This window comes from Zerene cesonia, chromosome 17 (genome assembly GCF_012273895.1).
Source record: "Zerene cesonia ecotype Mississippi chromosome 17, Zerene_cesonia_1.1, whole genome shotgun sequence".
Taxonomy (NCBI): domain Eukaryota; kingdom Metazoa; phylum Arthropoda; class Insecta; order Lepidoptera; family Pieridae; genus Zerene; species Zerene cesonia.
The window spans coordinates 3,450,399-3,478,022 of NC_052118.1; the positions used below are offsets into that span (position 1 = coordinate 3,450,399).

The 27,624-nt window shown below is 32.7% G+C and overlaps 4 protein-coding genes across 7 annotated transcripts; 1 reads left to right on the top strand and 3 right to left on the bottom strand.

Moving 5' to 3' along the window:
- Window positions 1–378: 378 nt before the first annotated feature.
- LOC119833509 (FGFR1 oncogene partner 2 homolog) lies at window positions 379–4,429 on the bottom strand. The gene is made up of 5 exons (XM_038357531.1): window positions 4,262–4,429; window positions 4,053–4,187; window positions 3,649–3,900; window positions 3,412–3,540; window positions 379–2,180 (listed from the first exon to the last, which is right to left on the bottom strand). The coding sequence occupies exons 2-5, from the start codon at window positions 4,185–4,187 to the stop codon at window positions 2,067–2,069; spliced, it is 630 nt and encodes a 209-aa protein (XP_038213459.1). The 5' UTR covers window positions 4,262–4,429; the 3' UTR covers window positions 379–2,066.
- Window positions 4,430–4,765: 336 nt separating this feature from the next.
- On the top strand, window positions 4,766–7,145 carry LOC119833386. Of its 4 annotated transcripts, none has more exons than XR_005287952.1 (5): window positions 4,766–5,170; window positions 5,983–6,166; window positions 6,252–6,332; window positions 6,455–6,520; window positions 6,611–6,733. XR_005287952.1 is itself a non-coding variant. In XM_038357373.1 (5 exons), exons 1-5 carry the CDS (start codon window positions 5,493–5,495, stop codon window positions 6,917–6,919), a joined length of 717 nt encoding a protein of 238 aa, XP_038213301.1. In that variant the 5' UTR covers window positions 5,178–5,492; the 3' UTR covers window positions 6,920–7,145. The 4 variants fall into 4 exon arrangements, 2 of the variants coding, with proteins under 2 accessions (XP_038213302.1, XP_038213301.1); XM_038357373.1 differs by lacking the exon at window positions 4,766–5,170 and adding an exon at window positions 5,178–5,569 and having other exon boundaries at window positions 6,611–7,145; XR_005287951.1 differs by lacking the exon at window positions 4,766–5,170 and adding an exon at window positions 5,584–5,729.
- A 574-nt stretch (window positions 7,146–7,719) lies between these two features.
- On the bottom strand, window positions 7,720–15,796 carry LOC119833515 (epoxide hydrolase 1-like). Its single transcript, XM_038357561.1, has 6 exons — window positions 15,502–15,796; window positions 10,130–10,254; window positions 9,842–9,954; window positions 9,174–9,342; window positions 8,720–8,871; window positions 7,720–8,103 (listed from the first exon to the last, which is right to left on the bottom strand). The coding sequence occupies exons 1-6, from the start codon at window positions 15,700–15,702 to the stop codon at window positions 7,838–7,840; spliced, it is 1,026 nt and encodes a 341-aa protein (XP_038213489.1). The 5' UTR covers window positions 15,703–15,796; the 3' UTR covers window positions 7,720–7,837.
- A 3,619-nt stretch (window positions 15,797–19,415) lies between these two features.
- On the bottom strand, window positions 19,416–26,314 carry LOC119833344. The gene is made up of 9 exons (XM_038357330.1): window positions 26,204–26,314; window positions 25,505–25,693; window positions 24,945–25,093; window positions 24,201–24,373; window positions 22,921–23,054; window positions 22,569–22,746; window positions 22,097–22,201; window positions 20,894–21,005; window positions 19,416–20,456 (listed from the first exon to the last, which is right to left on the bottom strand). The coding sequence occupies exons 1-9, from the start codon at window positions 26,312–26,314 to the stop codon at window positions 20,177–20,179; spliced, it is 1,431 nt and encodes a 476-aa protein (XP_038213258.1). The 3' UTR covers window positions 19,416–20,176.
- Between the last annotated feature and the right edge of the window lie 1,310 nt (window positions 26,315–27,624).

The following is a 27,624-nucleotide window of genomic DNA, read 5'->3' on the forward strand; positions in this document are numbered from 1 at the left end:
CATCAAGTGTTTATGAATTTTATGTATATAATTACTAAATACTTTTAAAATGAATTTATCCTAAATATACTAATATTAATTACAATAGAAGAAAGTGAAACTCATTATTCATTTTCATTTTACCAAACTAAGACAAAAGTGAATCCATATGATTGCGCAGATCATGCTAATTGTGCTATTTCAAGTTATTCTAAATGAAGAAGTACAATCAATCACATTCTTGTGTTCCCCGATTTTATTGAGGTCTGAAGCATTAAAATTAATACTAAAAAGAATATAAACGAACCATTAAAATGGTGATTGTACTAAAATATTGTATTAATGTTGCATGATACAGGTAGGATGATATTTGATATAATTTTTTTTTTATATCAAATATTTTATATCAATTATTTAGTTTTTTAAAATCTAAAAATATATATCCTACCTGGCTATGTAACCGGATTTATAGGTTTTACTGTTTTTATTTGTTTATAATTTCTATTAAAAGAAATAATTTAGAAAGTTTAACTCTTGTTAATGAATAAATTAACGAAAACCCTTGGAATCTTTTAAAAATTTTGTAATACTGATCAAAAGCAAAGGATTGATATTAACATTTCATCACTATGTATTATAATAGTATGACCAACACATCAATTAATAGTTAGGCAGTAATAAACACATGCCTCTGGTGATTTCAGGAAGGGTAAAAGATTGATTATGTCCCACTGTTTAACCATTACAATACAATTATTTTGAAGCAGTCTATCTCTGCTTGGGTACTTTTTTACAGTGAAAAATAGGAATTATTAAGGAAAGAATTATCAAATATAATGTTTCAGAAAAAATATTATATTTAGATTCCCAGTTCTAAAATGATAGATGTCATAAATATAAAACTTTTGATTGTGCCCTCATTGCTTCCATAACTGTATGTTTTGTATGTCGTAGTAAGGATAAACAGATTATTGCTTTTTCAAGGATTAAGTTATGTGATAAAATGTGTTTGTCATAAAATGCATATTGCACAACTATCTTCTTATTGGAAATAACAATGGAAACATTGTATACAATATTTCTTATAAGAAAGTTTTATGGATGCTGGTGTCATGCTTAATTTTAATAAAATCTTACTACGACATAGATGTGAATATACTTACTTCAAAAATCTACTAACTATAATCTACTGAGTTATAAGTTTTAACATTATGAATATACTACTAAATCTTAATTTTAATATCTACTAAACTGAAAGAGAAAGAAAAGTCGAAATTCTTTGCAATATAAACTATACAATTTATTATCATATTGTCTAAATAGCACAGTACATCTAATACATGTTTTTTATTTGATATATTTAATAGCTTGTAGAGATTGCAAAGTATGAAATTTACCACATAACTATACTGGCAATAATCATAAAATAAAAACATTTTGTTTAATTTCCACACACAATTTCGATTTTAATGCAGTATCTTAATAGGGACTATGTACAGAAACATTTTTATCTAAAAAAATAAATGAACATTTATATTGATTCTGCCACTACGACTGATTTTTTATTTAAGTTTTTAAGACAAATAAAATCTGTGTGACTTAAAAAAATATATGTGAAGGGTAAATTTCTTGCTACATAAGAAATTTATGCTTAAATCGGGAGATATCAATTTTTGTTCAATTTATATCTGTACCAGATACTAAATTATTGTTAAGCTGGCATTAGTAGCATGTTATAATTAATGTAGATTCTAAAGATCACAGTAATGCCATAAGTATTAAGCAAACATTCATCACATCTGGAAATTTCAACAAAAGGTGTTTCATCACAAGCGCTGAGCACAGACAGAACATATATTTAGATACTATAATGAATAACAAATATTAAATACAACCAATAGAGAAAGATTTCAATAATACCATGAGAGAGTTCATAACCGGGTAGGTAAGGGGCCTTGAATGTAGTTGAGTTGGTCACATACATGAGATTTGTTGCACAAATGTCTGTGTCACGAGAAAACGTTCACATGTATGGTATGAGGTGCGTGGTTTGTCGTTCAGAGGCGGCACGTGTCGAGAGCGGGTCGTCACGCGCCCGACATGGGCGGCCCGTCCGTTTGGACGTCTTTGTCCTCAGTGGGCGGCGCATACGCCTTGTCTGAGCCGTACCGCCGCGAGATGTCCAGCATTTCACGGAGACCCTGTAATGTGCGTATTAATGGAATTAATTTCATTCTATAAAAATGTCTAATGTCCTCAACCAGGGTAAACGCATTTCATATGTTATACTGATTATTAGGTGATTGTACCTTGAAAAGGTTAAAAATTTCATTCAATTCTTTTAGGACTAAGATTTGATCTGTCTCAATTTCCTCTATATACCAGGGCTCCATTAGTTTTATACACATAAACATGCATAGTACATTTTGGACCATCAAAGCAGTCTAGTCTGCTCTATTTGGTTAACCCAAATAACAACAATGAGCCAAAATTTTGAATTGTTTTTAATCTATTGTTAATTATCACCTACTATTAAAGTATATGAATAAACAATTGTTTTACAAAATGCATAAAAATCTTATTAATTTAGATCAATAAAATAAGATGTAATACATATAATGGTAATTAATAAAATAAATAAAAATAATACATATGTGCATAAGGAAGTATACAATAGTATGTAGCAGTGGTAGTTCAATAGGCTTGGCCTATGATTTCAATAACAAGTGTAAAGAGACAGGATTCAAGATTGCAAGAAGATAAATTACCTAATCTAATTTTAAATGAACAATTTACACCCCTCACACAGCTCTGAACATGTATTATGTCATAGCAGGTAGCTGATGGTTTGCCTTATGGTAAGCACTCACAACTGTCCAGTAGTATGTAGGTGGCCGTTCTTAATAGCTACAGGATAAGTAAAAGACTCCAGGCATCAACAAAATCACACATAACAATCAAAGAAGGAATGGACTGAAAAGGTGCAGGAAAAGAATTCGGGCCTCTGGCTACCTTACTCATCGTACGAAACACAGAGGCATGTAACTATTTCTCGCCAGTCTTCTGTGGAGGTGTGGTTCTTCCCCATTGTTAGCTGACCCAATTCATGCCAAAGCATGCTCCACACTCCCATAAATAAATTGCTATAAGACTAAACCTTTCACCTATTAGACTTGTGACTTGCATCTTGAAGAATAGATATGGGCTGATAATATGAGAGGTGACGAAATTTACAAATAAAAGTATGCCTCAACTCTTTGACTAATTCTTTACAAGATTATCATTATTTCATTTTGCCTTGCTTGACATAAAAATTTAATAAAACAAAAATTTAATCAACAAAGATCAAAATTCTTAATTTCCTTCAATCACATCAAGCACAAATATCAATGTTAAATCACAATATGTCAACACAAAAATGTCATAACATACCTTATTCTCTGTAATAAGCCTTTGGTATAATTCTTCTTCCTTCCTTGAATCACCATGTGCATCCATGTTGACTGCTTTGTACATTATACTAGTCATTTCATTAATGCGCTCGGCTTGCTGGCGAATTAACTGCAATCATATATTTAATTAATATCTATATACTCTGACATCGCAATTTAATAACATGTTTTATGAATTTAACTTTTATGTTTAACAAATAGAACATATATAAAATACCTCTTGCTGCTTCTCGTTAATGGCGGCTGTGAAATCTATCCTCGACTCCCATACTCTCTTTTCAGTGTGTTGTCTGTATTTAGACATGATCAGCTCCAATGCTCTCCTGTGATCTTCCAATGCAGCTCTGAGCTCCCCATTCTCCCGCTGAACATCTCTCATTAATCGAGATTCTCTTTCTATACTTGCGATTAATTCTCCTCTCGGTCTTTCCCTTGAAGCCTCATTAAGAGTATCTACTTCTTCTTTGTACTAAAAAACAAATAATTACATTGAATCATGTAGATCGATACATAAAATTTTAACTTACATTACATTTGTTGAAACATAGTATTATGATAATATGAGCCTGTGAATGGGCCTTACTAGGAATTATGGAGCAATGCAATAATGTTCATTTGTACCTGTTTCATAGTGCTAATTTGTCTGTAAGCTGTTTGAGTTTCGGTTAGCAGAGCATCTGCTTCTGTCTCACGCTCCTTTAGACGGCCAGCCAGTCTTTTAGCGTCCAAAATTATTTGTTGTATGGTCAGTGACATCTGAAAAGGCCAACAATCTACAAAACCTTCCGTTGTAAAGCTTTATTCCACTGTTATTCATCAAATATACAAACCCTGTACGTCGCATAAAGTTAAAGCACAAGTGACGGATCATCTAATCTATATAATTATAATAACACACAAGATAAAACACTAATTTATTACAAATAAGCGAAGCACATCAGCTGTTTCGCGATTAGGGTTCGGCAGCCATTAGCTTTCATTAGAAGCACATTGAAAAGATACCGTATTTAAATATAATGAGACAAATAAACCAAAACACGAAAGCTTTATGACTCGGATTCTATGAAAAAGAGAGAAAGCAACATGTATCACTGGGCAACTTAAGTTAATAGTATAATACTTGATGACATGACCTTGAAAGTCACTTCCACAGATTAAAAATATGTGTTTATCTATTAAATATTGGCATAGCTACACGATTTCTGTGTGATTTTTCCACTGTGCCATGGAGGGTGAGTGTAGAACCGAATAAAACAAAAAAAAAACCGTATCTTGAGATGGTGGGCAGAATACAGAATCATCTATTTGTTCGTAAACAAAATTGATCAGTGAAACAGATGCATAACACGTTGGCTGCCCCATAGCCGGAAATTGTTTTTAAATTATTATGACCGTAATTAAATCGTACTTCTACATTGATAAATTACAAGTCAATAATGTCAAGAGTACGCCACGAACGAAGTCGACGATGAAAGAATATATAGATACTATATAAATATGTAAAAAAGTGACGCTGGCACATAAATATACCTATGCGCTGGTAAAATTCGCCCTCTACGGCACGGTAGTACCTACCATAGACCATACTAGTGGACCTACTATCTTCAGTGGGATCGGGATTCGGGGGTTCCCATTGGTCAATTTCTAAATTTAGTAGCAAATATGCTATCACACGAGAAATTAGTAAGTCCAAAAGAAGCGTTGTAGCTACCTAGTGATAACAGAAAATTCGTTATAAGGTTTAAAATTCAATTCTTTTATATTCTCAAACCTTGCTGAAAATTCTCCCTGAAAAATGTTGGGCTATTTGTAAAAGTCAAATATATCCCTTTGATTTCGATGGGGCATCTCTATATGGGGTACTGACAGCGGTGCATCTACTCCAAAAAGTAGTATAATAATACGGGTAGTCTACTCCTTTCGTGGCGCAGACTTTATACCAACAATCTTGCTCAAAAATTGTCTAATGCAAATCTCTGCCTACGCGTCTAAAAAGCAGAGTTTTCGTTTAGTTGTGTTTTGACTTTCGGTCGCGCTTTAACTAGGACACGACGTCTCGCAATGACAAAATGTTCTGTGAAAAACTGTCCAAATAACACTATATCCAAACTTAAAAAGGATGGTGTGTCTTATTTCAGGTAAGAGCGCTTTTAAATAAACAAAATTTGATGTTCTTAATTATTTTTCTTAATAATTAACTCTCGAGAACAAAAGAGCCAGACACTGTATAGGTACTGTATTATATACCTGAAATTATTGAAGGACACAAATCATAAAAAATAATATAAAATGCTGTGTGTAAGTATTCCAGATTTTTAATTTTTTAGAAAGATAAGTTTTAGCACTTCACACATTATAATTTGAAAAAAAACATAATTGTAAATAGATTGGGTTTTGGGTGTACACGGTCTCTGCCTCACTGCAGTTTTTGCTATGTTGTATCCCGTAACACATAGATTACTTTGGGGTTACGAAATTGGTGTGTTTGTCTGAGGATTTATAATTAATATTTGACATTTACATATAAAACATGTTTTCTTTATTTCTTTAGTTTTCCACACAATCCTGTACGATGTTCGAAGTGGGCAGCGATTATCGGAACAGCTAGAGGTGAAGAATTTTACAAGCCACGCAAAGGGTCCGTTGTATGTTCCGATCACTTTCCTCAGTCGGACATATACACAACAATTAAAGGTTACAGAAGACTTGTTAGAAGTGCAAAACCAACTTTGCTTGTGAGTTAAAAACATATTCTACACTATATTATAAATAGGAATTTTTTCTGATCAGATATTGCAATTTAATTTCTATTGCTTATAGCTGAAAGACAATAATAGAAGTAATGTCAATAACATAAAACAGGAACCAATCCAAACAGATGAAGGAATCATATCTGGTCATGTAAGTTGAAATTAAAGATAAATATATACAGCATATTTAATGATACTTCATTGCATGCAAAGTTTAATATTACTTTATGAAATTTGAGGTTTGCGGAAAACATTATTCTTATTTTATTTTAGCATATGTCACATGCTGATCAAGAATCTGTTTTGTGTGGTGAATCAAGTTACCAGCGCCTACACCAGGTACTCAAAGAACATAAATTAATTACCAAATTTCAGTACTATTAACCTTGCCAAAATTAACCTTGTATTGTATTAATATATGTTTTACAGGACAAAAATTTAGAAAAATTGCAACAGTCTCCTTCATCTTCCTTGAGTAATGGATCTATTTTAGACACTCCCAGAGAAGTTTTTATGAAGAAAAAAATCAATTTGCTAGAAAAAAGGATCATAGACAAAAACAAGAAAATTGACAGATTGCAAAAACAGAATAAAAGACTTGCTAAGAAGAATATAACTTTGAAGAATGCATTGTCCATTTTTAATAAAAGTGGAAAATTTTTTGAGTCAAAATTAAAAACCCAAAATAAAGGGCATCTATTTAATAAATTATTAACATTATATTTTCAAGGTAATTAGATTAATTATCATTTTATGTGAACAACTGTTTTTTTCTATACATAACTTCTCTGTCATTTATAAACTACATTTAGTGCGTGTCGTAGTGTTATTACTTCGAATGAGTGTAAGTATGCAGCTTACAGAGACCATTCTTCATATGGAATACTTTAACATGCATATGACATGCTTCATGAAGTCTACGAATAAAAATATAGTTGTTGAATATCACGGCCTTGTGTTCACAAAAAAATAATGCCGCAACTTACAATTGCAAGTCATTGTTTGGTTTTACCTACTGGTTTGTATCCAATGTTATTATCTATATTAACAATAATTCAAAGCTGGACAGTTTATTTATTTCTTTGAACGCTGTAATCTCCGGAAATACTGGTCCAATTTTAAATTATTTCAGTATCAGAAAGTTTAATCAACCCCGTTTTACAAACGAAAGAGCCAGTATTACTACATAGCAAAGTCGCTTCCTGCGTCTGTCTGTATGTATGAATGCTTAGATCTCTAAAACTACACAACGGATTGTATTTTTAATTGAAAGCGTGTTACAAGAGGAAGGTTTATATGTATCATATAATAATATCTATAATACTAATCAAAATTTAACGCGTGCGAAGCCGCGGGCATAAGCTAGTGTAATATAACATAACTAATGTATCACGGGACAACTTGCATTTATCTGGTTCTAGAAAAATAAACAGCCTTGTAGAGACTTGAATCTAATTTGGAATTGACTAAAATAATTAGAATTAATTTTTTGTTCTAAAAATACAGTTATAGGGACAGGAAAAATTATGAACACCAGATAATACGCATAGATAGAAATCTTTAATCAACTGTCAGAATGGCAATGGATTTATATTATTAAAGAAATTAACATCTTGTATTTCACTGTACTTCATATGATTTTCATATTGCAAATTTTTATAAATTATGTTTATTTAAAAAACTTCTTATTAAACTGTTAATTATGTCAGGATCTTCCTGTTGCATAAAGTGTCCCAAATCCTTCACTCGTGTATATTCAAGGCTCGTGTATCGTGTTTCCATTAAATCACCAATTTCTTTGATAATATACGGATCTTTTTCTCCCAACGCAAATAGAAATGGTAAATTCTCAGTAAATCTTTCAGATTTATATGTGTACTTAAAGTTAGCTCTGTAATAATTGATCGGTGGTGTGATTGCATCTGAAAAAAGAATGTAGAAAATCACGTTAATTGACAAAGAACGTACGGAGTACGGAGGCCAGTTTCCTTTTCCTGACCCTTCCCAGTCCATTCCTTCGTTCCAGTTATCAATCCTTTCCTTATCCCTTACCCCTTAAAAGCGGGTAGCACATTGGCAGAAGCACTACCTCTGCGAATGTTCATGGGCGGTGGTGATCGCTTACCATCAGGCGAACGACCAGATCAGTTGCCCGCTATGACAAAAAAAACAAATCATTTACAGTTTACACAACGCGTTGTGGTCACAACATAATTTTGTTATGCGAAATTTCTGTTATGGCTCCAATGATACCCCACTCACGACGCGTTGTGACAATAAGAGAATGACCAGTGTCGTTGTTGACATTCTATTCGACCTCGACGCGTTCTGGCAGTAAAGAAGATCCATGACGTGTTCTGAATATTAATTGGTTTGGTTCACAATGAATCATAACACGATAGACTACTATTCACTCAGTGAGCAATTTCAGCTTTTGACGGTAACATATAAATACATTGATGTAATATTTTCTATATCAATGTATATATAAAAATAATAATAGGAACCTACGTTACTACCTTCGTTACGTATACTTACGTTTCTTACTGAACCAAAATTTAAAACATTCGATGTCTTGACTGTCAATTGTTGTTTTTCCTTCTACAAGCATCGCTTTATCCAGTAAATCTAAATTGTTTTGTTGAAATAATAATTCACTAATTATTGGCATTCGGTACAAAAACACGTACCTGCAACAAATAAAAGTTAGCTATGATTGAGTATTTCAATATTCACAAATGTATTTTGGATAATTAGTAGCCGATATTCAATCTTAGTAAAATATAGGTATAATAAAAGCAACGGTGGCTCAGTGGTGGACCTCGGAATTAAAAACGTATGTGGAAAACATAACCACTCCTCGAAACGGTGAAAGAATACATCGTAAAGAATCCTCATTTCCTTAAACATGTTTAAGAAAACTCGCACCGCACCGGTAGTTGGGCCACACAGGCATATTTGATAAATATATAATTTATTTATACTGTTTTACCATGATTTCCTCCGCTGTTCTTCGTACGTCCAAATCGCTTCTAACCAGATATCAATCGCAGTACTAGACAGCACGACAAGACCTCGAAGTGTTTCTGAATACAGGTCCCGATACTTGCAAGCCACAATACCACCCCAGTCATGAGCTACGAGGATAAACTTCTCTCTGCCTAAAAATAGTGCAATATATTACAAAAAGACGTTAAACTCACTGTCTGTATAATTTGAGCTGTATTAAATAAATAAAAAATAAGCATTTCCGGTTACATAGTTAGTAAATTAATTTTATTGGATTTAGTAGCATCTATCAGCAAATCTAAACACTAAATTTCATTTCATTTTATGGGGTGATAGAGCAATATTATTATATATAATCCAATTTATGGGCTAAATCGTTTTTATTTGAAAAAAAGAAACAATTTTAGGGGTACATACATATAACAATTGGATAAAGAACTAAAATACGCGAATATGTTACAAATTTAATTATAGGTATGTTGAGGTGTCATAGGATGGGTCAAAAGTTAGGTTCTCTCAATACAGTTGCAACTGTTTCGTATCTTAAGTCGTAAAAAATGTAAAGTATCTCTTCGAAAATCCATGAAGAGTAAAATTCTTAAGTCATTTTACTCTATCTATCTGTGCACACAGAACATATAAATAAGTTACCCAATTGTCGTACTAGATCACGTATGTCTTCTACCAATAACTCAAGTTTGAAAGCCGATACTTCCTCTGGTCTTTCGGAATCACAGTAACCCCTCATGTCCACAGCTATACACCTGAAAATTATCGGTAATAATAATTAAAGAATATATTGATCGTATATTATATCCAACAAATACAGAATGTGCTGTTTGTTTATAATACTAAAAAATATTTTGTATAATAAGATAACAAACAATTCCACTGCATTTATCGACAGTTATAATACAAATATATGGTTTCCATAATTACCAGTAATCTTTACTGAATTCTACCAGCTGATACCGCCACGAATACCAAAATTCCGGATATCCATGCAAAAATACTATCAATTGTTTCGAGGAATCACCGTTTTCCACGTAATGCAGTTTTATATTCTGAAACCAAAAATTAAAGATTTCTGAAAGGTGATTACGAATACATTATATAAATTTATGTTTTATTGAAGTTTGGACTAGGAAGTGCTAATAAATCGCATCACACTTCACACTAATAATATAAAACTAAAAAGATAGCAATTGGATGTTTTGTTTTTATGATAATAATTATTACATAATTTAATTTTTGTGTCTGGAGATAGTTTAAAGAGGCTAAAGTACATAGATATCTCAATCCTGTAGGAATTTCCTTTGACCATACGGGCGGAAAGCTAGTTCTGAATAAAAATTAATCGCTGTGTGCATTCGTTGCATCGAGTTCGTTCCGCTTTCTAAGATAAAATATCTTACGTGCGATAGAGAAAATTATCATCTTAACACTACTGAAAACATTCGCAAATTAATAACGAAAAGCAAGGCCTTAGATTCAAAATTACCACACTTTTTGTGTTTTATTTTTTGATGGTAGTTCGAGTTTGTATAAATAATAGTAACGCAATCTGTTAATGAGAAAAAAAACAACACAATGATATCGTGTGTAATTAATAAATTACTGTGATAATAATGAACAAATTTTAAGGATATATGCATGTTTTTTAAAATTGAAAAAAAATTTAGCCAGGAAAATAATACATTATTTTGTCTGTTGATTTTGTTATGCATTTAAACGAGATCTCTGCATCATATATTCAACTTGGTGTCCATAATATCATTGATCTACCTTAGGCAGATATAGAGATAAGAATATAAATAAATAATATATCCCCGCGCTGGCCCTCGCAGCGTAGGGGAGCGTCCCCCGGGTGGCGGATGGGGGGATGGTCGGTAGTACAGCTTAGCTACGCTACCGGTTAAGTCCGATGGACTCGCTGACCAACGACGGGTGTGGTCCTCCAGCATTATGGGGGTTGTGCGGCGGGTTAACACCCCTCCCACATAAAAACTTCTTATGTGTTATGAAACCGGGAACGAGAAACAGAAAATCCGATCCCAAAAACGACGACTTAAGGCATGGTATAAAGGACCTACGAATAGCTTCATGGAATGTCCGCTCCTTGTTTCGACCTGGTGCCCTTTATCAAGTTAATGGTGAGCTACGCAGATACAATATAAAAGTAGCCGCACTACAAGAGGTGAGGTGGCCGGGCAAAGGAGAGTGTAATATTGACGACAAAGCGGTTTTATTTTATAGCGGTAACGACGGACACCATGCACACGGTACTGGATTCATAGTTGCTAAGGATTTCTTACAAAATGTAATTCGCTATGACGCGGTATCTGACAGAATATCGACGACCTAAGTATCGCTGGCGCGATCGAGTTGAGGCGGACCTGCGCGTGTTAAAAGCAAACAATTGGCAAGAAACTGCGCAGGACCGGGAAAGATGGAGAGTTCTCGTCTCGGAGGCCAAGACCCACTTCGGGGTTTCAGCGCCACAGGAGTAAGTAAGTAAGTAAGTAATATAAATATTCTTTCTGCAAACATTGTATGTTGTAATCTTGTGTGTTCTTATTTTTAAAAAACTTCACCAATTGCATTATGAATTTTATTGTTTTAAGTCTCCATAAGATTGTAAAAACTGTAAGATACTATTATCAAGATTGCAAACTGTCGAAAAGTTGTGATCCGTTAAATACTTCGGCTTGTCAGACAGCAAAATATCTGTCATTCAAACATAAGTTTTAGTAATAGGGTTTATTAACGGTAAATTTATATAATTACAATATAAATTGTGTTGTATATAATGAATTATATAAGAACATCACTTCAATTTAGAATATTCTAATCATTCCAGAATTTAATCGAACATTCCAAAAACTTTTTCAGATCGATAATAACAGCTTGCAATTAATTTTAAATTTTCTAGAAAGTTTTACTTCACTCCGAATAATTTTTGAGCTTTTGGAGTTGGCTAGTCGAAGTTGATGAACAGTTTAACATTTAACCTTACACTAAGTCTTACTTATGTACATTATGTACAGACATTACATAGGTAGGTATACAATTTAAATTCACCCACTAGCTTTCTTGTTAATCTATATTTTCATATCATCCAAGCAAAGAATTAAGACTGTGATAGAACTAGGTCCTAGATGTAAAAAGTTTGTTGGCAATGTAATAGGTATGCCACCAACACATAAACACATTCTTCAATTCTCATAATGAGCAATTAATGATGGCTTATGTATAGTCTGGGGCTACAAGTCTGCAAATTTAAAAATGCTTCAATTGTTTATCAATTGGTTCGGGATAAAATGGTTTGACAGATTTGGTAGTCTGCTAAATATTTAATTGAAGCACAATCGAATTCAAAGATTTTGAATATTTACGCTACACTCACTAGTAGTGAATTCAGAAAACTTATTTTATTACAATATATTGTACTAGCTTGATATTTGTATTTGATTACATGTTACTTAGACAAGTTTAATTCACATACTTTTTATTAGTCTGGAAACACCTTATTTACGTATGTAAATGTTTAAAAATTTTTTTTTTTAGGTTTTCACGAAACTCAGCGTTGCGTGAAAAATTAATGAGCATTTTTAACAAACCAGATTGGACTCCTAGTATGACCTCGACTATGTGTAGGTAACATTTTGATGAGAAATGTTTGAAACTCATACTCATTTTGTGAAAAAATGAAAAAATATTTATTGACATAAAATAAAGTAATAACATCTTTTATATGACCCACTGACTACCGAACTAGGTGGGAACTGTGTTTCGGTTGTCTGTGGCTTCTTCCTTAAAACAATGTGACATTTTACATTTTATGTCTACTTAATAATAAAAACGAAATAAATTTTTTAGTTGTTGATAGAATGGGCTATATCTTAGTGTGGGATGTTGAGTGGGCGCGCGCGTGTGTGTGTGTGTGAGTGTGTGTGTGTGCGTGTGTGTGTGTGTGTAAATATACACACTTCATCCTGGACTATGAGAGTTATATTTTTCCAAAAGAAATAGCACCTCTTGTGAAATCGCGGGGCGCAGCTAGCCTAGTATCATATAATATTTAAATTTGATTTTCATATATTTTTTGTACTTATCCTGCGGTCACTATTCATAGAGAGAATTGAAAATAAAAAAAAAAACTTTCCTCTTTTTTTAAATTGCTGCCATTTCATTCCGCTACTGACATCAGTTGCGAAAGAGGTTCCCTAACACCCTTCCTACAAGCACAGTATATAACTGGATTCAAATGCTGTTAGGATACGACATTTCTTGGAATAAGGCGGAATAATATGACGTTGACAAAGCTATTTCAGGAAAGCGCGTGATTGGTAATTGACAAATACGATTTCTGTCGCGTAACGAAAATCCAAAAGTTCGTATCCTAACAGCAATGGATGTAGATTATACAAACTACAATATTGTTCTTAACATATCTAATAGTCATTACGTTAGGTATTTGCATAAGATATTTATATATTTGCCAAGTTAAAACAATCGATATTTACATAATGTGAAAGTGTATCGTGGACACCACTATTTTTTACTCACACATCGAACCTTTACCAAAACGTGTAATTTATTTTTTCAACCCCTCAACCCCGTATGTATTTTAACATTTAAAATCGAATCCAATCGAATCGCATTATTGGGAAATTAAAATTTTTTGAAATAGCTCTCATAAATGTTGAGACTCAGCCTGAATAGACTGACGGACAGGCAGACGGACAGCCAAGTCTTAGCAATAGTAGTGTAATACCACAGATAACATACTTAATACGATACTGGTAGTAATACTAGAACAGTATTATATTATGTGTGGTAATACTATCTACCAACTCTACCGTGTTTTGGAAATATATGCCTACTTTAAAATTTAAATTACATCTGAAATTCATTTTGTTTTTTGATTGATAAACACCATGTCTATGTTTGATTTGAGACTTAATTTATCCTATTAATATTATAAATGCGAAAGTTTGTAAGTATGGATGTATGGATGTTTGTTACTCTTTCACGTAAAAACTACTGAACCAATTGCAATGAAATTTGGTACGTAGACAGCTGGATAACTGGAATAACATATAGGCAACTTTTTATTCCGATATTCCTACGGGATACGGACTTACGCGGGTGAAACCGCGGGGCACAGCTAGTAAAGTATAAACTATAAACAATCCGCATAAAAAATATATATTTGTCTTGTCTTATTTTTAGTAAAAAATCGCTGTCCATTTTGACAATTCGACAAACTCGCAGACAAAGAGTAGCTAGCTCGCGACTGTTGCATGCAGAATTGCCGATATCCAAGCGCGTTTAAAAATTGAGTTTCGACTATACGTATGAAGTGTTACTTCTTACTGTGCGATAGATAGTATAGTATTACGTTATCTCTTTTTTTTTAAGTCATCGTCGGCTATGGTGCTGGTGGGTCACCTGATGGTAAACGCTACCACCGTTCAAAAACAGAGATTTGCAGAGGCGTCAGTTACATTGCAGACCTATGTCTTTACAAATTGATTACCGACGTCAAATTGCAAAGGGATTAAGATAGGATTGACGGGAGAATAAAGGAAAGGACTAAAGGAAGGAAGAAAAAGGATATGGTCCCCCGCTCACCGAACGAAACACAGCATTATGGCTATTTCACGCAGGTCTTCTGTGTGGTACTTCGATCGTATCAAAATAATTATCTGTGGTATTATTGCCGTAATAGAATCTCGTTTTACCCTTTGTGTGCGGACACGTAGGAAAGTCGGAACTCTTACAAGGGGCGCCATATTTCCAGACGGCCTTAGGTTACAGAGTAATAAGTACGCCTAGGTGAAAAAAACCACGCTATGCCACTGTTCGTAGTTCGCCCGTCTTGAATAACGGATTAACGGAAATATCTACACTGTTATAATTGTGATTTATTTAATGCAGAGCCCCATATACTGTACTAAATAAATATATATATAATTAGTATAAAAGAGAACAAATAACTTCTTATTTAATCACAAAAATATGATAGGGTTAGTAATATTGATACTTCGATAGTATTAAATTTAATGTGTTGCGTTGAGAAATTTCCATTCTTTCAAAATTTTACATTTAAAAACTATGCAAATGCTATAAAACTAATATTAAATCTTCGGAACTATTCTTTAAATAATGTAAAATTATTATGTAGAATATGAAAATTGCATGATGATGAGATGTTACTTTTTTTCAGCTACTTTATGTGGGCTTAGGTTTGTTAAAATATTTAATATATGCGCAGAATTTTCAAAATAATAATTAATAAAACTTACGTTTGCTTTGATGTATTTATGTACTCCATATTTCGGCTCGGATAGTCTTGTTGGCGGTTCCAATCTTACTTTTGTAGTCCAAGGGTTTCTAAATGGATTTTTTAAATAATTCACAGCGAACCAAAATACTACTAGCATAGAATAATATAGAGTAAGGACATTCGAAACAACAAAACGTTTGAGTAAAGTTATCACACTCATGTTTCTCACATATACAACCTAGCACTAGAGTGGACTAGTGACGTCTGCTTCAGTCGCCTTCTGATAACCGACTGACATGGTGTGGGTGTCACTGTCGCAAATAAAGGTGAGTAATAACTTCCAAATATAATCAGTCTTGCAATGCATTATAATTCTATCCGCTTGTAATGTAATGTGTGTGCGTTATATCACAGATAACATAATACGAGTATATACGTTATAATATGTAGGGACACGTTTCCGTATAATGTTTGTCGTACGATCGTTTTCATTCGGTACTTTTAATTCAACTATAGGTACCAATATTACCAACGGTCAATCACCTTAAGCTTTATGTCCACTGATACTTATGATCATACATAATATGTTATACGTACCTGCATTGCTACTAGGTCTTTCTCAATATTTGTTATAATCTGATACTTACAATGAAAGCAATAAAAGATCATAACCAATATTATATACGTCAAATGTACATTTGACTTCGCCGTATTACATAACTGTTAATATGTTGGACATTGAGAGATTTGATAAGGACAATATTTACCTAATAAACGTTCATACAATAATCTTGTATCTACAGATACTAAAGGCAAAGCTGAGGAATTTTTTTTATTGCAAAATTGTTATTACTTTTACGTTGTCTCCTATGACAAAAAATAATGAGTATCATTTTCGAACCTTGAGTACTGAAGGCCGCTTAAATAATGTAGGTACCTACGTGGTTATCGTTATATAAAAAGCATCAGCTTTATTAGGTATGTGGCGTGTATATTGCACAAAAATACTTCAAAATTTAGGTTTATATAGCATACATCACAGACTAAAATCATATAACGTTATCTAATAGCAAAGTACTTTATATTAATTTTTATTATGCCTTGTATCGGAACAGCTAGTGAATCACTACGACCTATGACACAGTATACTATTTTAATAAAAAAATCTAATTGACTGACTATTGTAAACACAGAGGCGAGAAGCCTCTGCAAATAGTCTGTCAACTTAGTGGGATAAGGGATAAAGAAAATATTGATGCAGGGAATAATGGAAAGGGCAAGAAAGGGTAAGTGAAAGGAGTAATCTTTCGGTTTTCCCACTCATCGCATGAAACAAATAACATTTACATGATACTATTACTATTTCACGCCCGTCTTCTATGAGAATATGGTACCTTCCCTTCCTTCCTTAATTCTTCCTGAAGCATACTCGACTCCCAAATAGATGTCAGAACAACAAAAAATTTGATTTTGCAATCGTACTTTACTGTTATTATTTGATCAGTTTTTTATGATGACGAACAGCTTATGAAAGAATACAAATTAGCATTGTAATGCAGCATTAGCTAACAAATCTCTTCAAAGTCAATTGTGTAAATTTAACACGAGACTTGAACAATTTTGTTACATAATAAAATTGTTACTTCCTTTCCATTATATTTACTAAGTTACTTTTATGTACTTGACTATAATACACAGTACCTATTATTCCACGTGTTTAAAATTTTAGTGACCTTCGACCGCGCTTCCTCATGGTTTCGTAATAGTTAAAGTTTTTTTTTCAATATTTCGGGCGTTCCTACGCGCCCTTGCGCTACAATTTTAAAAATACAAAATAGCGAGTTGCATTGTTTTATGGCGAATACGTAAACAGGCAGTATTGTTAATAATTTAAAAGTAGCTATGTAGATCAGAATTTTTAAAAAACATCGAAAAAAAAATATAAATAAAATAAAGCAAATTTTGTAATATATCGGAGTGGAAACATATTCTTTAAATATATTTATGCAATAAAAAATCCTTATAAATATTCGCTTCTAAAGTCCGTAATAAAATGTATCATACTAACTACTACTAATAATCATATTATTAAAATTGTAAGGCTTCGCTATTTCTATTATATATGTTTTTTATTTCGCTTATTTTTTCTTGATAGTTTCTGAAGTAAGTAACGAATCAACCAAACCGTACATTTTTAGTGATATCATGTAAAATTTCTGAATTAGAGTCGGTAGATTCAGATGCTTGGCTCTACATGAGATCTGATACTTAAAACCTTATATGGTCGTCTTGGCAATATTTTACAGGAAATGTTTTTAGTAGGATTTCAGACGGTTCTTTTTGAAAGTTATAAGTGCATCTGGGGGGACGGTAGTGTTTTCTTGTATACTAAACTTAGATACATACCAAATACCACTATGAATATATATCTTTTAACATAATGAAATGAACATAAAATAGGTAGTGCCCTTGCGCTTCGCTTAGCTCGTCGACTTGGCGGGGGCATTTAACCTAGGTAGGTTTGGGGACACGGAAATTTTATTTATTTTTTTATTAGAGATCAATTATCCAAAAACGTATAAAAGTAATAAAACATCATAAGAAAAATAGCACTTTACACAAAAAACGTGAGATAAATTACTGCGAATTGAATAATATCAAGAATTAGAAAGCATTATAAAATACCGATGTAAGATTATGTAGCCCAGTATAAATATTGCCATACTCAAGACTGTGTCTACAAAAAAACAAGTGGTACTTTTTTTTTTCAAATTTTTTGCTAACTGCAATTATGAAATATCTTGTATTTTTATGTCGTATATGGTTTTCAAGGTCTTTTGACATTAAGAAATCCACTAGTATTATGCATAGCAATACTAATTACCATCTACTCGGTGACATCCGGCACTTTTGTCATAATATTACGAGACTTCGTTGCTGAATTGCTGTTTTTCTTGAATTTTAATTTAACATTATTTCATATTTGTTTCTATCTCTAAAAGAATCCTTGAATTCAAAATTAAGGGTATTCAGCATAATTACAAATAACAATCGATATCGATTATTGATACAATACGTGTGTACAATTTTAGTATGATATTTATACGTATTACGTATAAATATAATTCTAAAGACGTGAAATGTAACGTGACGTATAATTCTAAATTCGTCTTAAAAGACATGTCACCGCTAATACTTACTTTTAAGAAATATATCAGCATCTATTTATTAAATAAAGAGCACTTTTAACCAACAAGAAATTTATTGACGATAACAATGCAGTTCTATTAAAAAATATTACTACATACTTACTTCACTGTTTTAAATAATGTAAATTGGTTGATGACAATTCATACATAAAATTGTCGTCTGTTTGTCGAATTCCATAAATTCATTTCAATACAGAAATAGACAATAACAAGAAGGAATAAGACGTTTAAAATACATAAAAAAGTATAAGTCGATGAACAATTAGTTTCAGGTAACTAAAGAATATAATAATAATATTTTATAAACTTACAAATATGTATCAGGTACTATAAGAATGCATATAGAGGCAATAGCAAATGAAGAAAAAACGATAAAGTAATATTTGTAAAACCGTAAGATTATAATCTAACTGGCGAGATCCGTAAAAATTGTTTGCAATTTAAGGCATATCTTTTATCAGACTATAATGCGAATTATGTAATGCCAATGGTTGCGAGTCGACGAAATCCCTATTTCTATATACTTTTTAAATAAACTGAATCTAACCTATCGAATAAACATTTCCCAAGCAACGGTTTTACATCGATAGATTATCTATACTAATATTATAAAGCTGAAGAGTTTGTTTGTTTGTTTGTTTGAACTCGCTAATCTCAGGAACTATTAGTCCGATTTGAAAACTTATTTCAGTTTTAGATAGCCTATTTATTGGGGAAGGCTTTAGGCTATATATGTACTACGCCGGAGAGGACCGCTATTATAATATAATATACCTAAAATTCCTAAGCCTCATTTTACGGAATTAATTTTTTTGGAGATGAAGGAATAGATGATTCTACTATCCTAATTATATTACAAACTTTACGTTTTATTACCTTTCACGCAAAATCCTTTTAATTGGCATGAGATACACAAATAGATAATAGTCTGGATTAACACATAGGCTCAATGTTATCTGAGTACAAAACTCTAGTTGTAACAAAGCATTATATTTAACAAGAGAAAACGCAGTAAAACGAGAATTGACTAAATGATTTTTATTTTGGTTCATAATGATTCGCATTCCTCGCTCCTTTGGCGCGACGGTCGAGAAAGAACATAACAAAATTGAAACTCCTTAACTATATTTTAACTAAAATGTACAATAAAACAGGAACCAGACCATTTCTTCTTGTAATTGCTATACAATGGTTGGTAAAATGTTTATACCTTTGTCGTTTGTGTGAAGCGTCAATCATGTAAAAAACACTGGGCAAATTTTGACAAAATGTAATATGGTGATAGACCAATATTAGGTTTACATAAAATTTGTGGGAGGGGAGCTATTAAGCTATACCTTCTTTGATACGCACTACCATGTTAGATTTTTCATTTCGTGAATAATACCATTACCATATGACATTTCAATTCAGTCATTTAAATTTCAAACAACTTATAACAAAATTAATGTATTTATTATTCATCACCACCAAAAAATATGTTTGTTACTCGGAAGTCGCAATATAAAAGTCATCCACATCATTTTGCGTATCTGGCATTGCGAGGTCTTCTATATCCCGCCACAATTCAACATCGTTTATGTTACTCGAGAATATTCTAGAAGGATCCGTCGAAAACTTGTAAACGTTGCGAGTAAAATTCAAATCTGGATTCTCGTTATTCAAGCGTTCCATAGTCTCCCTCTCTATTTGTTCTAATTGCTCAATAACTCGGTTTGGATCCTCGCCTTTTGGTCTCTCATTGAAGTCTAAATCAATTTCAATACTGAAATAAAGCATAAAAAATAGGTATTAACAATGAAACCGTATGATCCATGATAATATACAAAATGTTACATTCCAATATTAGGTCTTGGCCGGGGTTGAATAAGGAAGAAAAAAAATTATAAAAAATTCCAAGTAGGAACTCAGAAGAGTTACAATTCGGTAGGTTACTAATGGTAAAATAACTTTCCTATTTTAGTCTGTGAAGAAGTTTTTGAGTTAAATCTTACCAACGGTAAAACGGTTCGTAATTCGGTAAATATACGGAAAACCGTATAGTATTATGTTATCTGTGTTATTATCCATAACCTTAAATTTTATATATTACGTAAACGTAAAATTGTGATCTGTAAAATACTTCTTGCAATTTAACGAATTACGACATGAATAATGACATATACATGTACTTCATACTTTTTGTTATATCACTAAACTAACCCAGTATCCTTTTTAAACTTCTCCCACACTTCCGCTGATAGTGTCATAGGTATTTCAGCAGCTACAGCTCTATAAGCTTGCTCAATTGGTTCTTCCGTTCTTATGGAACTATCTGTTTAAAATTAACCATTAAAGTACATATGAAAAAACATTCATCGCTTATACGCAATCAAAGTTAATAAAAACTTTACATTGAATTTAGAATCATATTATAAGTATTATTTTTATACAATTACAAGAATCTAGCTGTATTTATAATTAATAAACTATCGTCCGCTTCGTCTAAAATATAACACTTTATATTATTTTAAAACCTTTCTCGAGAACCACGCTATCCATCGGTGAGAACAGAATGAAAATCGGCAGCCAAATTTCATTGCAATCGGTTCAGTAGTTCTTGCGTGAAAGAGCAACAAACACACACACATCCATACAAACTTTCGCATTTGTAATATTAGTAGGAAGTAGGATAACTGAAATAAAATAGCACGATGATATAAGGAGCTGTTCATTCACTCTTAAATGTAGTAGATACTAAGTACCTAAATCATACCTCATTCTACCATTAACGTATTATGATTTCTCAACAGTAATTTGCTGAGTGTACTCAAAGAATTAAGACGAAGACGTAAACTTGTACAAAGAGAAATCTGTGTCAACTGCGTCCAAAAGTACACAGTGTTTAAGAGATGAGCATTATTTACCAAACAAATGTAAAACATTGTCACACGATTCAATAACGTGCTTTCGTAATCCGACTGAGATTATAAATGCGAAAGTATCTTATTATATTCCCGGGTCACTCACGTGCGTCCAAACAATTGTATTTCGTATAATATGCGAATGTAAGCACATTATTTGAAAAAAAAACAATTACAATTTATGTCGTGCAACACTTATATTCATGCGAATGTTTTAGCATTAGAGTAAGTGATATTAACTACTTTTTTATTTTTAATTAATCAATAAATTATCTATTTAAAACATTCTTTTTAATTGCATAATTCTATGTACTTGTTTTTAAGAATTTTTATTTTCTTATATACAGAGTATACATAAGAGAATTATTTAATTCTGGCAATTCTATACAGGATATATTTAAGTAAACAAAGTTTGAATTAAACCTGTAAAAGTGGGTCAAAAAAATACCTACAAACATGCAGGGGAAGAAAATAATAGCATGTAAAAAAAATGGACATTTACTTGAACTGTTACGACTGTTCTTCGTTCTTCGTAAAGCCCTCGCCAAATTTCCACAGACAGGCGCATTCGAAGTCAACTTGCTTCCACTAGAATGCCATTCGTCATCTATGGACGATAAAAATAACTTAGCCTCTTTATTGTGTAGGTGATAATTTAAACGCAATTTTTACAGATTTTTACAAACCTACGAAATACACATAATATAAATGACTATATATATAAAATTCCCTTGTCACAATGTTAGTTATCATACTCCTCCGGAACGGCTGGACCGATTTTCATGAAATTTTCTGTGCATATCGGTAGTAGGTAGGTCTGAGAATAGGCCAACACCTATTTTTCATATTATCGCTAAATGATAAGAGTAAGGCAGAACAGCGTTTTCCCGGTCAGCTAGTACTAATATAATAATTCATAAACAGAAACTATATATTATCTTTAGTTTGCTTCATTGAATAAAACGCGTAGGTACCCAAAAGAGTATTCAATATGTGTAATTTGGTCGGTTTGTCTATGGTGCGTTCGACCGCAGTTTTTGGTCTCTGTGGCAAGCGAACGCGCGGCCGCGTTCCCGCGCATTCAGTTGTCGCTGGTCTACGAAGCTGCGTTCGTTCCCGTTTTATTTCAAGTATTTGAATATTCGCATCCACCTGCAAAATAAATTTATTATAGGTGTATGATTTATATTTATTTAAATAGGCATATAGATATTTATAACTAATATAAATATAAATAAATAATAAAATTAAAAACGTTGGAGCGGACAACCGAGCTTGTGGTGATGCCCGACTCCTACATTGTAGGTACAAAAAAATTTTATGTACCTGTCCCTGATGAGATGGTCCAGGTTGAGCATCATCAAAATTTATTTCTTTATTTGTTACAACATGGTCTTCTTCAATATCACTCACACCAGCTTCGGAGTCTGAAGATGCTTCTACTGATAGGTTTTCGTCGACTAAATGCAATGAGAGATAAAATGAAGTATGTTACACGAATTATTTTGAAAACAGATGTAACTATTAAACCTTATTTTGTTTATGTAGAAGAAATTGCTATAGAATTTTCATGATATTGAGGAATTGGGTTGATTAATAATAATTATCTACGTAATACATACGTACATTATCTAGCAAATCCTAATACTAACTACTAAATCTACTAATATTGCCAATACGTCTAATTGTTTATTTGTTTGTTTTCATGATATCGCAAGGGAACGATTTTATGGTATGATTTTGAATATGGAGAGAAGAGGTTAAAGGGTGACATTGCCTCCATTTATTTATTTACTAGCGGTCCGCCCCGGCGTCGCCTATGGTACATATATAGCCTATAGCCTTCCTCAATATATGGGCTATCTAACACTGAAATAATTTTTCAAATCGGACCAGCAGTTCCTCAAATTAGCGCGTTCAAACGAACAAACAAGCGCTTCAACTTTATAATATTAGTATCCTACTTCCTACTAATATTATAAATGCGAAAGATTGTAAGGATGTGTGTGTGTTTGTTGCTCTTTCACGCAAAAACTACTGAACTGATTGCAATGAAATTTTGGAACGTAGACAGCTGGACAACTGGAATAACATATAGGCAACTTTTATACCGATATTCCTACGGGATACGGACTTACGCGGGTGAAACCGCGGGGCGCAGCTAGTAGATGATAACGCGGACAGACAACTAGCGTAACGTAGCGTAGGTACATTGCAATGTAATTTACACTTTTAATTTATTCTTAGAATAAACAACAACCTGTACAATATTTTTTTAATAATGAATCTGTTAATTATATTGATATCGTATACTAATAAGTAATGACATTGCCAACAACATCAATGTCTCGATACAAAAGGATCTTGAATAATTCGCGGTTGTGGTTCCACCAAATTCCCGCTATTCCCGCCTATTTTACAATGCCTTGATAATCGCTATATTTTATCACTTCATCGAAAGACAAACAAACAAACACATTCACAGTTGTCACACATATCCTCAATTAGTTACATGATTAACTCATAATACAAATTTATAATAAATAAAATTTATTTTTAATTTATAATAAATAAAATTTGTTATATATAAATACAGGTTAACTAACCATTATCGTCTTGCAACGGACGGTCATCCAAATGGGTCAACATTGGCAGAGCTGATGTTACGAGTGATGTGTAATGCTGCAGGTCGGATAGCGGGGTTCCTCGCAAGACGATTCGACGTAGGGAACTACACACCCCTAACGTCCAAAGGCGACTTGATTCTTCTATTGGATTTCTAGTTATACAAAATGATTTTTTTTTTCTCACAATTGTAAATAATTGTTCTCTATCTGTTCGTTCCAGCTTCGCCCGTGGTACATATAGCCTATATAACTCACTGAAGTTGCAGCTTTCCAATGGTGAAAGAATGTTTGAAATCGTACCAGTGGTTTTTACGTGAAAGCGTTACAAACATACAAAAGTATACACACTTTGTAATATTAGTATAGATAATATAACGAATAAAACTATACATTCATGGGTAACTTATTATACAGGGATATCTAACGCTTTTACGGAAATGATTTTTTTAACAATAAATACAAAATTGCGAGAAGAAAGAAATGCCAGTATGATATTTTGTACTTGAAGCGGAAGCATTTTTGAGTCTATGCCCATGCTGTCAAATTTATTGTATTATATCAAATATTTTTAACGATTAAGTATAAACATTTTTGTGCCCTCACTCATGGTACAAAAATAGCATCACGTGCTACGTTCATTATGTCAAAAACAAACTAACTTAATAGGTTCTTATAAAATAATATAAAAATTACCAAAAAATTTATATTAATAAAAATACTTACTGTGCAAGATTTAATGTGTGTAACTTTTGCAACACAGCTAAAGGATTCAAATCATGAAGGCGGTTTCCAGCAGCGTGTAGTTCCCGGAGTGTTCCCAAACCCCATATCCCGTCAAGAGACGTGAGGCCACAACGATTAGCACTCAAGAACTAAAATAATTGCTCTTTTATACACCTAGGTATTCTTGTAAATACAGTTAGTATTGAAATGATAAGGACTTGAACTAATAAGGTATTAGGTATTTCGTGTTTAGTTCAAGAATTTAGTGCCAAAATGCAACGTCGTTCTTCTTTGTTCGGATTCAAGAAAATGCTGGTGCGCCGTGGGTAAGTTCTGAGTTATTTAAAGGCTTAATACATATCATTATCTGAATACAGACCATTTATTCAAATACCTTTAAATACCATTAAACTTTAGAACACACCGTTGTTACGAAAGTTGTTGTAAAAGTTAAGTTACAAATAGCATAACACCAGGATACTTAGCCTTCAAAATTACACATAGATCTAAAAGCTAAGTTTTAATTCAGGTTTATATTTAATAACTTCCTTAAATTATACCTTTAAATGGACCAATCCAATGCCGAGATCTCTTAAAGACGATATGGCACTACCATCGATGGTTAGCGAACGCAATCTTGGAGCTAAAACGTGTAACCTTCGCAAACCTACACGCTCGGCTACCACTCGCAGTTTGGCTTCACGAATTCTAAGAACTTCTTCATCAGTTGTCACACCACTGCTTTGTTTCTTGTAAAATAAATATATAAAAAAATCAAATTAGGCTAGGTAAGTAATGATACATATAAACTCTTGAAAATAGCAACTACATAAATCTACCTATTGGAATAAAGTCCCTTATCTAATATGATAGGTACCTATATGGTACCATTATGAGGAAATGTCTGTTGCAACAGGTATATAGTTCCGTACAACGTATCGTCTTACTTATATCGTTTTACCTGTCGGAATAAAGCCTTATAATTTATATTATACCTATGTTAATTAGCAGGAAATTTTATTATCTGTTGGAACAGATTATCCTTATATAATATTAATATATTATATTGAGTTATTATAGGTATAATCCCTATCATTAGTGTACGATTACAGAGTGATATTAAAATGCAATTTTTTATGTAGGTACGTAAAAAAAATATCGAAAATCTACTAACGATCAAAATCGAAAAGGATTTACAACGTTGCGCTGTAGAGCTATTGTATGATTACAATAATAAATAATATAAATTTAGAACTTACAAGCAACTCTATAAGCGTCAACTCCCGCGGAATAACAATACGTCTATACCCTGGGAGACGACGTTCTAATTCATCTTGCCCCGGTGGTTGTTCTGGTTCAGGTGGTCGCATCGCCAAAGCTCTTAATATATAATTAAAATTGTTTTCATTTTTTTCAAGTACTCAAAAGTTAAATGTTAAATATGAATGAAAAAGGATCGTTTACCGCAATAAGGTTTATATTAAAAGTATACATAATAATGAAGGCGATTTATAATAATGATTATTATATTTATAATAGAAACTTATCAAAATATATAGAAAGGTATGATTATAAGATAGATAGATAGATGATTTATCAACAAATCCTACGCCGTAAATGGACATGGATCGGCCACACTCTCAGACGGAATGCGTCACATATACCCAGGCAAGCCCTGGAATGGACTCCACAAGGAAAGAGAAAGCGTGGTCGACCTAGACAATCCTGGCGACGTTCGGTGGCGGCGGAAGCTAAAGCAATTGGGTTGACATGGCCGGAACTTAAGATCGTAGCCCAAGATCGAAGACGATGGCGGCGCACTGTGGACGCCCTCTGCCCCACATAGGGGCCACAGGACATTAAGTCAAGTAAGTCATGATTATAAGAAATTTGGAAAATACAGTATATTCTAGTTTTTAACGCGCTTTCACACACTTCCAATTCGAAGTAGTTGGTTATTGGTTAAATGTTTGAATCGAGCGCCCCGAATTCCATTGTTCTGAGGTATCGAATCCATAAAGTGTGGTTACTGTTCATAACAAACTGCTTTTCGTTTTCCCCGGTTATGTGTAATTTTTGTAAAGATCGATAATGAAAATTATTTTTTAAGGTAGTTTTTTTTTAATTATAAACGCACACGATTCAAATTGCCACACACAAAATGAAAACGCTTTGTAACGAAAAACCTGTTCTAACGGTAAGAAATATATACCTAAATAAAGGTGTTGCTCGAACATTCTGTGGTTCTGATGAGCTTGCACTAGAAATTTCAGAAGGAGACGGGGATGCTATTACACTAGGAGTCCTTGGCGCTGAACCCAGCTCCACACATGGTGCTTCATGGCTTGGCATAGTACACTGAAACGCACAATCACTTTTTATATTGAATTCCTTAACCTACTCCACTGTACTTTAATTTATTATATGTTTACTAGATCTTACGTCTATTCTATAATAATAATCAAAACGAAGCAGAAAATATTTTGTATAATAACAAATCCGTTGTCATTAGCAACGGGTTCCAAAGAGTAACATAACAAAAATTTAAAATATTGGAAGTCGGTAATAAAATTAAGCCTAATTGAGCCGAATTGACGTTCATTAACTTTAAAACTCGAACAAACTTAAACTATGTATATAAAAATCTATTCTTTGCTCAAACTCAAACATTTATTTATTC

Excerpts from the sequence above, each read along its gene's own strand:
- LOC119833509 (XM_038357531.1), bottom strand. The coding sequence starts at position 4,187 with ATGTCACTGACCATACAACAAATAATTTTGGACGCTAAAAGACTGGCT. Across the intron at positions 3,901-4,052 it reads AAATTAGCACTATGAAACAG|TACAAAGAAGAAGTAGATAC; the intron begins GTACAAATGAAC and ends TTTGTTTTTTAG. Across the intron at positions 2,181-3,411 it reads GGCTTATTACAGAGAATAAG|GGTCTCCGTGAAATGCTGGA; the intron begins GTATGTTATGAC and ends CGCACATTACAG.
- LOC119833515 (XM_038357561.1), bottom strand. The coding sequence starts at position 15,702 with ATGAGTGTGATAACTTTACTCAAACGTTTTGTTGTTTCGAATGTCCTT. Across the intron at positions 9,955-10,129 it reads GAATTCAGTAAAGATTACTG|GTGTATAGCTGTGGACATGA; the intron begins GTAATTATGGAA and ends GATAATTTTCAG. Across the intron at positions 8,872-9,173 it reads GAACAGCGGAGGAAATCATG|GTACGTGTTTTTGTACCGAA; the intron begins GTAAAACAGTAT and ends TATTTGTTGCAG.
- LOC119833386 (XM_038357373.1), top strand. The coding sequence starts at position 5,493 with ATGACAAAATGTTCTGTGAAAAACTGTCCAAATAACACTATATCCAAA. Across the intron at positions 6,167-6,251 it reads GTGCAAAACCAACTTTGCTT|CTGAAAGACAATAATAGAAG; the intron begins GTGAGTTAAAAA and ends TATTGCTTATAG. Across the intron at positions 6,521-6,610 it reads GTTACCAGCGCCTACACCAG|GACAAAAATTTAGAAAAATT; the intron begins GTACTCAAAGAA and ends TATGTTTTACAG.
- LOC119833344 (XM_038357330.1), bottom strand. The coding sequence starts at position 26,314 with ATGCGACCACCTGAACCAGAACAACCACCGGGGCAAGATGAATTAGAA. Across the intron at positions 24,374-24,944 it reads CACACATTAAATCTTGCACA|AAATCCAATAGAAGAATCAA; the intron begins GTAAGTATTTTT and ends TTGTATAACTAG. Across the intron at positions 22,202-22,568 it reads CATATTGAATACTCTTTTGG|ATGACGAATGGCATTCTAGT; the intron begins GTACCTACGCGT and ends TATCGTCCATAG.